Consider the following 12,795-nt stretch of genomic DNA (forward strand, 5'->3'; position numbering starts at 1 on the left):
TGCGTGCCGTGCGTGAGCGGGCGCGGGCGCGTCGGCCGGCGAGGGAGCAGCAAACGGCCGAGGACGCGGAGGAGGCGGTGGTGGCCATGGCCGAGGCGTGGTCTCATTGCAGACGGTATTTCTGCCACTGCTGCTCGTTCGAGATCGTGCCGCGCCTGCCGGTGAGGCCCAGGCCAGGCGGGCGGGGCCCTCTGCCTCGGCCTGACGGGGAAACCGAGGTCTCCGCCGAGGGCCCGGAAGCGGGCCTGTCCTGGTGGCGCAGCGGAGCCGGCGGCCAGGGGCCGGGGCCGGGAGGAGGCGGGGCGCCGGCTCCAAGTGCGGTCGGCGGCGCTGCGGGCTCCTCGTGGGAGCCGTCGCTTTCCTGGGCCTGACAGCGGCCCGAGCCTGTGTTCTTGGGCCTCCCGGGGGCGGAGGCCTGGACCCAGGTGGATGCCGGGGAAGAGCTGCTTGTTAAAGGCTCAGATTCCAGGCCCCTCTGCCTGAAGTTCCGAATCAGGAGGTCCGGGATGGGATCAGTGTCCCCCCGCCCCGGCCGACCCTCCCCCGCTTTATGAGTGGAAAAATGAAGGCGCGGCGGCCCAGGCCAGCCCGGCTCCTGACGTTTACCCCTCGGCCAGCTCACAGGGAGCGGGAAGAGGGAGGTGTGGGTGTAGGGGGCCGGGGGAAGGGGCTGCTGGTGGCGAGGCTTTATTGAGCATCCGCTCTCCGTGGTCACTTGGCTGTTTTCGGAGCCGGACACTTAGTCCTGCCATTCCAGCTGTGGGTTTTCCCGCGGAGCCAGGAGAAGGGGTCGGTCGGGCATTATCCCAGCCACAGAGAAGGAAAGTGAGGTAGAAAAATCCGGGTTTGGAGCATTGAGGGGTGCCTGGGCCCAAGAGGAGAGAAAGGGTAGGGGTGGTGTGGCTTCCAGATGTAAGGAGCTTGCGGGGAAAAATAAACCGAAATACCCGGTGCATGAGCCGACCTGGGGAGTCGAGACTTGCCCCACTGCCCCTACTCCAGGCTCCCGGAAGTCCTGCTTCTGCCTCTTCCGGCTTCCTGTGTGCCCCAGTTCTGTGTCTGGCTTCTCGACTGTGGCAGGAAGGGGCTGGCTACGGGACAGCCCCCAAGCCTGGATTAGTTGCGTGTGAGCCCCAGGACAGGCCCTGGGTCTCAGGCTCACCCCAAAGTGGTCTGTCCAGAGCTATGAGAAAGTCTGGGGCTGAGCAGTCCGTGTAGGTATCCCTTCGGGCCTCCCTTCCCACGGCCAGCACAGGGCCTAGTTCTGGCCATGTGGTCTTGCACCAGAAGGATCCTCAACTCTTCCCACTGTCGCTGGGCGGATGAAGATCTTCCTAGTCACAGGATCCAGTGGTGACAAGGTAGCCGTGATCTTTGCCCTCAGAGTTTATAGGGAACCAGCCAATGCTGAGCAAGCAATTGGCAAATATCTTGTTGGGAATGTTGGTAAATTCTGTAAAAGCAAGTAATGGCAGTGATGGGATCTGCTTGTGAGTTTTTGGTGGGATTTGAAGAGGCCCAGTAGACAGGGTGACAGTGATTAGTGAGGGGCACACCTGGTGTTCCTGGGGATGGGGCAGTGGAAGTCCCAGCCAGCACTTGCAGCCCAGAAACAGAGGCTTCTGTTTGTGGGAGACTCTCTGCGAGGCCAGTCTGCTCTAAGGAGTCTGGGCTGGTTTTGATGCAGCTGCTGCTCCCGACAGAACGGAACTGGCTGTTGCCACCGGCCCTGCCTGCTCGCTGGCATGTCTACGCAGCTGGGGGCTGGACTCTGGGCTCAGGCTGCAGCTGTGACACGTCTCGGCTTTGTGGCCCCAGTGAGGCACTCAGCCTGCCTGGGCCTCAGTCTCCTTGCCGGTCAGATGGGTTGACAAGGTGACCGTGCACGTCGAGGAGCCCGGCCTGACTCCCAGGACGCTGGGGAAGGGCGGGCATGTGGGAGCAGGAACCAGACAGGCCAGCTGACTCGAGGCCTCTACAGTGGGGCACAGGCCCAGACTCGATGCTTCCTAGGAAGCGGAAGCGCGGGGGCTGTGGGGGACGTGGACGCGGAGCGTCCCTGTGCTGGCCAGCCAGGGTCCCTTGGGGGCTGCCCAGGGGGCTGTCGCAGTTCAGTGGCCTCCTCTGGTGGCCTTGTTTAGGCCTTTTGCTCCTGGTGGTGGTACAGCCCACCGTCGTCAGAAGTGTCCCTGAGGGTGGGTGAGTGGGGATGGAGTCAGGGTCTGGCAGCTGCCTCCGAGGGCTGTAGGGGTGAAGAGGGGAGGCCCGGGAGGGCCTCCAGCCCCTGCCCTCCCCATGCCTCATCCTCTCCATGGAACCCAGGCCCAGGCTCCTTCCCCAGGCACCACATGGCCTCGCCTCGAGCTGGGCCCTCCGGCCACCTGCCCATTCTGTGCACATGTGTGAGTCCTGGCCCTTCATTGGACGTCCCCTCCCCATCTGCAGCTGCCAAGGCCAGGGGAGGTTAGGTGTGGAACTGGCTTCAGCAGTGCACTGGATGCCCAGAGCGTGGAGTTGAGACGGGGCATCAGGGACACCCAGGGGGCCCTGGACCCCATGCCTTAGAACTCGGTGCCCTGCGGCTGCTCCAGAGCTGGCTGGTGCCACCCAGGGGCGGAATCTGGTGGGGATGGAAGTGTGCTGAGCCCCAGAGAGGTGGCTGGATAGGGGATGCTAGGTGGAGGCTGCACCCTTGAACCTTGTGGTGCTGTTGGAGGCTGAGTGAGGTGTAGCCCCCAGCATGGGGGGCACAGGTATCACGTTGGTGGGAGACGGGGTCCCTGTGGTGGCCACGTCGCAGGCACACAGAGGGCCCTGGGTGACAGCCCGGTGCCCAGCAGTGTGCATGGAGGTCATGGATGCCTGCAGGGACAGACTGGATGTGAGTGTGGGATGGGGAGTAGCTGCTAAGACTCAGAAGAAAGTGCTGTGGGATGGGGGACAGCCATGGGGCCCAGTCAGCTTCCCACAGGGTCTGGGTAGTTCCCTGGGCCCAGAGACATCGGAGGGTGCCCTTGGTGTCCTTGGGCTGGAGGGCCCGGCCTAGGCACTTGACGGGCTGCCGGGGCGTGGGTTCTCGTCTGTGTTGGGCCTGAGTTCATACCCCTAGTGCAGCTCTGTGCCCCAAACCTCCCTGGGATCTGCGCCGCACCCGGAGCTTGGCCTGCCAAGGCTGCTGTCTCTCCAGCTCCCACCTCAGTTTCCCCGACTTCACCTCGCTCAGCTGGCGGGAGGCCCTGGGTCAGCCTCCTGTGGGAAGGAGCACGTGAAGGGTGGTGCCCGTCCCGGAGGGCCGCCCCAGCTGACTCCAAGTGACTTGGGCACATCCTGGAGGCTGAGCGTACAGGGGAATGCTCCGTGAACATAGCGTGCGCCTGTCTTGTCCCTGCAGCTCTGGTGCCGCTCTTGCTGTGGTGGTGGGATGGCCCCTACCGCCCACCTCAGACAAGCAAGGAGCCGGCAGCTGGGGGTAGGTGCCCACAAGCCGGGGCCTGTCAAGGGAGATGGGCCCAGCCCTGCGGAGGCAGACATTCTGTCTCGGGGTTTCTACCGTCCACTGCACCAACTGAATAGACATCTTAGGGACATGACCTCGGAGGAGGAGGGCCTTGGGAGATCCCAGATCTGACCCTTCCCCGCCATCTGCGGGCAGAGACTGGGGCCTTGCCTGAAATCCTGGGCATCCTGCGAACACAGCTCGGGCTGCTGTGCACTCCAGGGCGCAGGGCTTGCGTGAGGACAGGGGACACAGAAGCAGGGCCCTGATCATGGCCAGCACTTGAGCTGCAGGTCAGTGGTGGCTGCCAGATTTCAGAGCCTGGGGTTGAGGCCGTCCTTCGTTTGCAGGTGGGGAGACCGAGGTTTGCAGCCGGGAGGTGATGTTTGAGCAGACCAGCTTCTGAGAGGGGGCAACCCAGGTAGATGTCTGCTGGGACAGGGGGGACGGGGCAGTGGGAGTGGCCAGGTTGGGTTGTTTTGGGCTGCCAGGTGACATGTGGAGCAGCTGGGCTTGGGGAGGCACAGGGACCCCTGAGGACAGCAGGGTGACAGGCTCAGGGCACCCGGGAACGTCAGCAAGCCTCAGTAGTGGATGAGGGGACACTGGTTTCCAGCGGGGCAGGCGAGGTCAGGGTAGGCCTGGCTGTGTGGCGCGGACCCAGGGCAGGCCGGGTGCTCAGGGGAGAGAGAGACGAGGCTCCACCAGGATCCAGTGGGGTTCCAGACCTTCCTACCGACCCAGGGCCGGCCGGGTGTTGTGGGCGGGCTGCAGCGCCGGTCTGTCTGTGCACTGAGTGTTCGGGGCCTGCTGACTCCCTGCTTCCTGACCTCAGTCACTACAGACTCATGCGCAACAACGTCTGCCTGTGTCCCTCCCCTCCCCTGGGGCAGCGAGTGTCTGTGCTTCTCTCCTGTTCACGACTGAGTGATGGTCCGGTGTGTGGAGGGACACGTGTGACCATGGATGGACACTTGGCTTGTGTCCTCCTTTTGGCCACTGCGGACGTGCGTGGGGGTGTTCCATGTGGACTTGTGGGCTCATGTGACTGTAACTGTTGGGGGCCCTGCCCTGTGTCACACTCCTGCCGGCCGTGTCGGGGATTCCGATGTCTCCTCCTTCTTGCCACGCTGGTCACTTCCAGCTTCGTGGGCCCGGCCATCGGGTGGCTGTGAGGCGTGCCCTGCTGGTCCTGGGCCCGGGCCCGCTTCCCTGCTGTCTGGCTGGCCACCTCCTCTCTCACCTTGTTGCCTCTCATGCATTTTTGGAGAAGTGTCTGTTCTGCTCCTTAGGCCGCTTTTTAATGGGTTGTTTGTCTTTTTGTCACGGAGTTGTCAGAGTTCCTCTAGAATTCTGGGTACAGGTCCCTCTGCATCCTCGGCTCGGATGGTGTCCTTTGACCTCTGAGCTCCCCTTCTGCTTTTGGCAGCATGGCAGGTAAAGGGACAGGGCATGCACTGTGGTGGTCCCGCCGCCCCCTGGGCTCCCTGAGACTGTGACCCCCAGAGTGCGCGTCCCTGCCTCTCCCACTCAGGATACGGGCTGTGTCTTGGGCAGGAGCACCTCAAGCTCGTCTCGCCTCTGTATGGCTTTGGGAACACGTGTGAGCCCTGGGCCTGGGCCTGTTCTGGGACCACAGGATGGTTTTGGTGTTCGCATGCCTTGCCGTAACCACCCCCCAACACACACATCACGGTTTCAGCCCGCTGGCTGGCGGGCCTGGGCCAAGTGAGGGCTGGGAGGGGACACGGCCAGTGCAGACAGAGCTCAGCTCCAGTCTGGGGTGACAGGCCAGTCCTTCTGCCTGGGCGGTTCCTCCCACTGTCGGTGGCTCCCCTTCCTGGGAGCTGACCTGCTCTGGAGCCCCACTGGTTCTTCTTGCAGCCTGCCTGGGGCCACGTTTGTCTCCTTATGTGTGCACAGGGCCGGGGGTGTCACTCACAGAATGTTCTCGTGTCCCCTAAGTCAGGAAAGTTCTCTGGACTCGAGTCAGCTGGCTTGTTGCTGCAGGCCTTGTCAGAGCCTTCGTCAGCTGATGTGGCTGGGTGGAGGCCCTGAAACTCTGACTTCTGTCACCATGGGGTACACAGGCTCGGGCTCGGGCTCGGGGGCGTGGGAGGCAAGGAGATCACCTGGGAGCTCAGGCCCCAGTGGCGAGAGGTGCAGTCGAGGCTATAACTGTGGGTGAGGGCGTCACCCCGTAGTCCTGCCCAGGCCTCCGCTGGACCCAGCCTTGGATCTGGTGGTTTCACATGGGTGGCCTCGAGGTGCCACCTGTCCTGGGACCCGCTGTGGCCCCAAGATCACGCTCCCCTGCTCTCCTCCTGCAGGATTACATCTGCCCGAGATGTGAGTCTGGTTTTGTTGAGGCGTTTCCAGAAGTGATCGGGTAAGGCTGCCCCTGGTCAGAGGCCTCGGGCCAGGGGCGGTGTTGGGGGGGCCTTGGTGGCAGGGGCTGGGTGATCTGAGGATGGCACGAGGTTGTTAGGGTTCTGGCCTTCCTGCCTCGGGACGTGCGCAGGGGTGGCGGAGAGCACCTGGAGGCCCGTGGGGGTGGCGGGGTCCTGCCCTTTTCCAGCGGGACGCCCCCGCTGCTGATGGCGCTGTGCCCTCCCAGGAGTACAGAGAACGGCTCCGCCCCCTCCACGGACCAGAGCAGGCAGCCTTTCGAGGTGAGCAGCCCTGCCCTCCCCGAGACCCTCTCCATGTGGGGCATTTCTTTCCCCCAAGCCTCAGGGCCTTCTGGGTGCCACCTGCCCTCCATCCGGCGCCCTTGCCCATGGCGGTCACAGCCGTCCTCTCCACAGAACGTGGACCAGCCCCTGTTCACGCTGCCACAGGGCTCCGGGCACTTTGCTTTCGGCATCTTTGATGACAGCTTCGAGATCCCCACGTCCCCCCCAGGGGCTCAGGCCGATGATGGCAGGGACCCCGAGAGCCGGCGGGAGAGAGAGCAGCACTCCCGGCACCGGTATGGCGCCCGGCAGCCCCGCGCCCGCCTCACTGCACGGCGGGCCACCGGCCGGCATGAAGGCGTCCCCACGCTGGAAGGGTGAGGGGGCCTGGGGTGGCTGTCGGGTCGGGTGGGTCACTCTGAGGCTTCCAGCCATCTGTCCTTCCAGGAAGGAGGTTCTGTGGGCGAGGAGGTTTGGATGCTGACGGGGGCCGCCTCTGGGTCCTTGGTGGGTCCGGGCTGGGAGCAGGGCAGGGGTGGGGGGGTGGCGGAGGCTGAAGTGTGGTCCCGAGAGGGGCCTTCATCGTGTCGGTGTCTTCATTTGCTCAGGGCACTGATCCACATCCCGGTGCCGTCCCAGGGTGCAGGCCAGCACCCCACAGCAGCCTCTGTAGGCCCTGTCTCATCCCCAGGGGAGACAGGCCTGAGCTTCCCGTGCATCTTTGTAGATAGAACATGACTGTCATGACTGTCATGACTGTCGGCAGGCTAGTTCCTGCCTCACCGAAACGGCGTTTTAACCCATGCAGAGCTGCTTCCCTCCCTGTGAGTTGAGGTCTTTCCAGCATAGGACACAGCCTGTGCCTGGTGGTGCCAGCATACTCTGGGCTCACCATGGCCTTGGCTGGCATGTTACAGGGCTGCTGTGAATGGGACAGCAGGGCTGACCCTATGACTCCCAGGACCTCTGGGATGCAGTGTGGTGCGCCCCCCCCCCCCAGGTTGTGAAACGGGGACTGGACACAGTTGTATGTCCACAGACGCCATCCAGGCCTCGAGGAGACCCTGCCCTGGGCATCTGTCGTGTTTGGTTCTTTTTTCTTACTAGTTGACAGCCCAGCCTCTAAACACTGGACACTCATTTGCTCTGCCCCCTCCCCTGGGAGGGCACTGACCACAGCCTGGCCTTGCTCTGTTCCAGGATCATCCAGCAGCTGGTCAACGGCATCATCACTCCAGCCACCATCCCCAACCTGGGCCTGGGCCCCTGGTGAGTAGGTGGGGGGGCCCCCTGTGCCCTGCCCAGCCCCTCTGCCACTTGAACCCCAGACCTCTCTGCCCAGGGGAGTCCTGCACTCAAACCCGATGGACTATGCCTGGGGGGCCAACGGCCTGGATGCCATCATCACGCAGGTATGGGGCTTCCCTCAGGTTGGCACTGGGGATGAGGACTGTGACAGGCCCCTGCTCCCTGGAGGATGGGGGACATGGGCGCCACTCCTTGCCCTCTGTAACTCCCCACCCTGAGCCGGGGTGTGCCAGCCAGCCAGACGGCTTCCTCCCAGTACTGTGGGTCAGGAGACCTGCGCCTTGGGCCATGTGGGTCTGTGGGACCTCCAGAGCCTGTCCAGGGATGGGGTGTTTCCTATGACCTCGGTGGTGACCCACTGGAACATTTTGTTGCTGGCGGCTGGCCCCCTGTGAGGCAGAGCCTTGGCCCTTGGCCATGCCCTGGCCATGAGGGGACACTGACTGAGCAGGAGCATGGGCAGAAGGCTGTGGCTGGGCCTCAAGGGGGCGGCTGACCTCTGACCCCTGAGGGGGCCCGGGCCCAGGACAAACGGGGCCACGGTGCTTTTGTAGGTAACCCAACCTTGTGTTTCAGAGACCCACGGGGTGAGGGGCCCGCCCACCGACCGAGCTTCCTGCACTCTGGCCTCTTGTCTTTCAGCTCCTCAATCAGTTTGAAAACACAGGTCCCCCACCCGCAGACAAAGAGAAAATCCAGGCCCTCCCCACTGTCCCCGTGACCGAGGAGCACGTAGGTACGCGCACACGCCCAGACCCTCCCGACTCTCCCTGCACCTTGGACCGGCGGGCTCCCCCAGGGCCCCAGGGTCATGCTCCCCTCCGCTCTGCAGGCTCGGGGCTGGAGTGCCCCGTGTGCAAGGATGACTTCGGGCTGGGTGAGCGTGTGCGGCAGCTGCCCTGCAACCACCTCTTCCACGACGGCTGCATCGTGCCCTGGCTGGAGCAGGTGAGCAGGCGGGCCGGCCCCGGCCCCCACCCCTGGCCCTGCCCGCCTCTGAACCGCCCACCCTCTCCCCTCTGTCCCCACAAAGCACGACAGCTGCCCCGTCTGCCGAAAAAGCCTCACCGGACAGAACACAGCCACCGACCCCCCGGGCCTGGCCGGGGTGAGCTTCTCCTCCTCCTCGTCCTCCTCCTCCAGCTCGCCCAGCAACGAGAACCCAGCAGGCAGCTCCTGAGTGCCCCGGCCGGTCCCAGGGTGAGCGCCGGGCTGGCGGGGCAGGCTGGATGCTGCGGCCCCCACACCACTGTGCCCCATGGACTGCACTGCTGGCCTGCCCGCGTGGGCAGAGGCCTGGAGGACCCTTCCCTCCAGCTGCGGAGGAAGCTCGACCTTCCAGAAGGACGTCCCACGGCCGGGCCTGCACACGGCACAGCCGCCCGGGCGCCCTGCCTCCCCTCCCGTCTGTCTCTGACCTCACCCTCTAGGTGTTCAACGGCGGAAAGGTTTTTATAACTTGCAGTTACTACCGCTTTGAAATAAACGGACGTTTTAGCTCACGTGCGGCCCTGCATGATCTGTGGAGACATAGGGTGGAGCCACTCGGCTGGGGTCCCGGCACTGCATGGACAGGCTGCCACTCCCCACCCTGAGTGCAGTGGCTCGGGACCACCAGGATGACCAGCACCACGAGGACAGAACTGCTCTGACAGACGTTTTTTAAAGGAGAAAATATGTGTATCTTGAAAGCTATTTAAAAATACACCTACTTAGAAAGAGAAGCAGGTGGTTGGCGTGTTCCTTGTGCGCGCGCAGAGAGCTGGCCGCAGCCCCCAGACCCCAGCCCGGAGGTGGACCGGCAGAGTCACTTGGCTCTCTCGGCCGCAGTGAGTGACCGGTCTGCTCACCCCATCCCATCTCTAGCCTTTCTCACCCCACGAGACCTGAGGGGCTCTGAGGACTGACTTCAGTTTGACACCATGTGTGGGTCTCAAAGGGCAGCTGATTTGGCAACAAATCACTAAAACTTGGTGGCTTAAAACAACACACGTTTATCACCTCACAATCCTGGGCTCACAATTCCAATCAGGCCTTATGGGGCTAAACCCAGGCCTGGGCGGGGCTGGTCCCTCCAGAGGCTCCAGGGAGAATTGGGTCGTGCCTCTCCCAGCTTCTAGAGGCGCCGCATCCCTGGCTCACGGCCCCTCCCTCCATCCTCACCGCCAGCAGCGCAGCATCCCCCCCCCCCATCTCTCTCTGACTCTGACCCTCCCGCCTCCCTCTGATAGGGACCTTGTGATGACATGGAACCCTCCGGGAGTCCAGGGTCACTTGCATCCCAGGGGACTTAACCCCACCTGCAGAGTCCCCTCTGCCCTGTGAGGTGACAGGTCTGCAGGTCCTGGGGCTAGGACCTGCCACTCCATGGTGTGCTGGTGTCCCCCTCTCCCCCAGCCCCCCCCTCACTCTGCCCCAGCCTCCCCACCTCCTTGCTGCCTCGAACACCCCAATGGGTTCCCACCTCCGAGCCTCGGCCTAGGCTGTGTCCCAGATCTGGCCACCACGTGGCTGCATCCTTGTCTCTAGCCCGGCAGGTGCCCTGCTGAGGTCCCCTCATCCCCTAACCTTGTGGTTTGACACGCACGGCCCCTGCTCAGCTGTGTCCACCTCTCCTTGGAGCCAGGAGCTCCCTGAGGGCCAGGCACATCTGGGGGGCCCTGCGGCGTCCCCAGTGCTCGCACACCGCTGGCGCTCAACGCACGGGAAACGAATGAGGGACCGAAAAGATGCCAGGTGGCGGCCTAGGCCTTCCCCAGCCTCCCGCCTCCGGCCACCCAGCCGACACGTCCTCGGAATCTCTGTCCGTCGGTTCCTCACCGACCCTGAGGCCTCAGGAGACCAGGACAGGCAGGAAGTGGGTGGACAGCTGGTGTCGCTGTGTCCGGCCACCGCGCCTCGGGGCCCCCCGCCCGTCCAGCGCCAGGAACATGGGCCGGCCGCGGTGGTGCCAGCGCACAGAAGCGTAGGTGTTGTAGCCGTTCTCCTCGATGCGCTCCTGGAACCTGCAGTGCACAGTGTAGACCCGCTGCGGGGCCGGGCCGTGAGGCCACTGGACACACCTCCCACCGGACACGCGCACACCCGCACCCCAGCCCACCACGCACACTCACCGAGCCGTAGAGGCGGCCACGGCGGCTCATGGCCACGTAGAAGCCGGTGTGCAGGGCTCTGAGCGCCACTACGCCCACGCGGATGGAGCGGATCTCAAGTACGCCTGCGGGGAGGGGCTTGGTCAGGGCCCGCCCACCAGCCACGCCCTCGCGCCCTCACCCTTCATTCATCAGGGTAACGTTCCCCCAGGACCTACTGTATGTCTGACCCTGTGCTGGGTGTGAGGACGCACCAGGGACTGCAAGACTCCTGCCAGCATCTGCCCTGAGGCTGCAGGAGAGACACTGGGGAGGGTGCGAAGGCCTGAGGCAAGACTTGGCCTGATAGAGGGTGGTGTTGGGGGGGGGATAAGGGGAGGGGTCAGGCCTTTCTCTGGAAGGCACTGGGGAGCCACAGCAAGCTTTGGAGCAGGGGTGGGCTCTGTAGGTCAAGGGCAAGAAAGCCAAGCCAGAAGAGGTGAGTGCCTGCCAGGTGATCTGCAGCTATCAGTAAGGACACGTAGTGAGTGAGAGACGTAGACACCCTAGCATGAGCACAGTCCCCACTGCTGCTACTGCTGTTTCCACGTCCAGCCCTCCCTGGCAGCTCCGCCAGCCCAGCCATGGCCAGTTCTGGGGCAGACAACTCCAAACGGAGGCACAGCCCAGGCAGCAGCCTAGGGGTGGGACATAGAGTGTTTCTAGCACACTATATTTAGATCAATGACACAGGCTAACACTGCTTGTGCGCTGACTGTATGTCAAGCATTGGACCCCATCAAACGCACACAGCTGCCCCAGGTGGGATGCACTGACTATGCCCACTTCCCAGGGTGGGACATGAGGCCTGGGAAGTGACAGAGCCAGTTTCGGGGCCTGTCTATTTCATGGGTGACCCCGGGCAAGCCTTGCCTGATCTGAATGGATGTTTCTGGTCCAGTGAGGCGGGGCTAAGGGAGAAGCCACAGCACACACTCTGAGCCCCACCCAGGCACTAGGGCCTACTCTGGAGTCCGGGCCCTGCTCTCTGGTGTTCAGCCTGGACCTGGATGCCTGAGACGATGGGGAGCTCACCCCTGCCCCAAAGGACCTTTGCACCTGCTACTTCCTCAGCCAGGCACTCAGCTCCTCCTGTGCACGGCCAGCTCCTCTCTCTACATGAGGCTCCACTCAAGCCCACCTCCTCAGAACAGCCCCCGGACCTCTCAGATAAAGCAGCCCCCCAGTTTTTCATTTTATTCGCAGCCCTGACACGGCCGCCTCGGAAGTGATCATATTACTTGCTCACTGTTCCGCTGTTAACCTTTCCCCTCTGCTCTGGGAGCTCCATGAAGGTGGGCTGCCTTGGTCGCTGCGTGTCCCCCGTGCCCAGCACAGCATACAGGAGGTGGCCAATTAACAATGAACCATCAAGCATCATCACCCCTACAGCTGCCCAGATGGGGAAACCAAGTCTTACAGAGAAGCAGCAGCAGTCCCAGGTCACCCAGCAGAGCCAGGCCTCGTCCCCAGCCTGAGGCCACCCTGCCTGGCCGTGCCCACGGCCAGGCGACCGGCCCAGCCAGTCCCCTTGTCCTTGCCCTCACCTGGTTAGCCTAATGAGGGCCTTGAGAGCCCCAGATGAAAGCAGCTGGGATGGGCAGGGGTGATTATCTGCCCTAATGGTGGTGATTCAGGCCATGGCCAGCACTGGGCCCAGCTCCCCAGGTCCCCTCCCGGGCTTCAGACCTATGGGGACATAGAGGCAGGCCTGTGGGTCATTGACTTATCCCCAGCCTCCTCCTCTCTTTCATTGCCTCTTTGTCTCCTCCTGCCCCATACAGTCCAGAAACACTCACTGAGTGCCTGCTGTTTGCTGGGCAGGGCAGCAGGGACGTAACTCCAGCTTGGTGAGGTTCTGGTCACCGTGGAGCCCAGATCCAACCCACCCCACCCCAGGTAGGTTACTGCCCCTTTCTGTGCCTCAGATTCTCATCTGCCAAACGGGTAGGTCTAGGAAGAAATAGAGGGGTCCCCAACTCAGGCAGGTCCTGAGTTTGGTTTTCCTGGGTGGGGAGTTCAGAGTTCAGACCCCAGCTATACCCACACCTCATTATGTACTGGGCCCACAGGTGCCCTTCCTGGAACCGGTTTCCCCTCTGTAAATGGGCCCTGTGACCCCAGCTTCAACTATCCCGCAAAGACACTTCTGCTGCTGACCCAGGCCCAGAGCTGGGAGCTTTCT

General features: G+C 63.3%; 2 protein-coding genes and 1 long non-coding RNA gene across 9 annotated transcripts in view; 1 reads left to right on the forward strand and 2 right to left on the reverse strand.

Annotated features, from left to right (window-relative positions):
* RNF126 (ring finger protein 126) lies at positions 1 to 9,203 on the forward strand. 6 transcript variants are annotated; one of them, XM_032466202.1, is made up of 9 exons: positions 1 to 161; positions 5,827 to 5,885; positions 6,114 to 6,168; positions 6,289 to 6,548; positions 7,372 to 7,440; positions 7,514 to 7,583; positions 8,122 to 8,215; positions 8,312 to 8,427; positions 8,513 to 9,203. In XM_032466202.1, the coding sequence occupies exons 1-9, from the start codon at positions 87 to 89 to the stop codon at positions 8,657 to 8,659; spliced, it is 945 nt and encodes a 314-aa protein (XP_032322093.1). In that variant the 5' UTR covers positions 1 to 86; the 3' UTR covers positions 8,660 to 9,203. The 6 variants fall into 6 exon arrangements, with proteins under 6 accessions (XP_032322093.1, XP_032322094.1, XP_032322096.1 ...); XM_032466203.1 differs by having other exon boundaries at positions 3 to 161; positions 6,304 to 6,548; XM_032466205.1 differs by having other exon boundaries at positions 3 to 161; positions 6,337 to 6,548.
* The window catches only part of LOC116659089, a 20,079-nt gene continuing 14,468 nt past the window's right edge, over positions 7,185 to 12,795 (reverse strand). Inside the window, exon 3 of the long non-coding RNA XR_004314398.1 lies at positions 7,185 to 7,270. This is a non-coding gene — a long non-coding RNA (uncharacterized LOC116659089). The remainder of the gene's footprint in view (positions 7,271 to 12,795) is intronic.
* Positions 9,899 to 12,795, reverse strand: part of FGF22 (fibroblast growth factor 22) — a 3,564-nt gene continuing 667 nt past the window's right edge. The window contains exons 2-3 of one of the 2 annotated variants that reach the window (XM_032466209.1): positions 10,593 to 10,696; positions 9,899 to 10,484 (exon numbers count right to left, since the gene is read on the reverse strand). In XM_032466209.1, coding sequence (XP_032322100.1) covers positions 10,296 to 10,484; positions 10,593 to 10,696 — 293 coding nt within the window. In that variant the 3' untranslated portion in view covers positions 9,899 to 10,295. Of the gene's footprint in view, positions 10,508 to 10,592; positions 10,697 to 12,795 lie in introns of both variants that reach the window. The other variant, XM_032466208.1, reaches the window with a different exon arrangement.

The sequence above is a fragment of the Camelus ferus genome, chromosome 22 (genome assembly GCF_009834535.1).
Source record: "Camelus ferus isolate YT-003-E chromosome 22, BCGSAC_Cfer_1.0, whole genome shotgun sequence".
In the NCBI taxonomy this organism is placed as follows: Eukaryota; Metazoa; Chordata; class Mammalia; order Artiodactyla; family Camelidae; genus Camelus; species Camelus ferus.

Bases quoted from the DNA above. Each gene is read 5' to 3' on its own strand.
- RNF126 (XM_032466202.1), top strand. From the start codon at position 87: ATGGCCGAGGCGTGGTCTCATTGCAGACGGTATTTCTGCCACTGCTGC. The intron at 162-5,826 runs GTGAGGCCCAGG...CTCCTCCTGCAG, and splicing joins AGATCGTGCCGCGCCTGCCG to GATTACATCTGCCCGAGATG. The intron at 8,428-8,512 runs GTGAGCAGGCGG...GTCCCCACAAAG, and splicing joins TCGTGCCCTGGCTGGAGCAG to CACGACAGCTGCCCCGTCTG.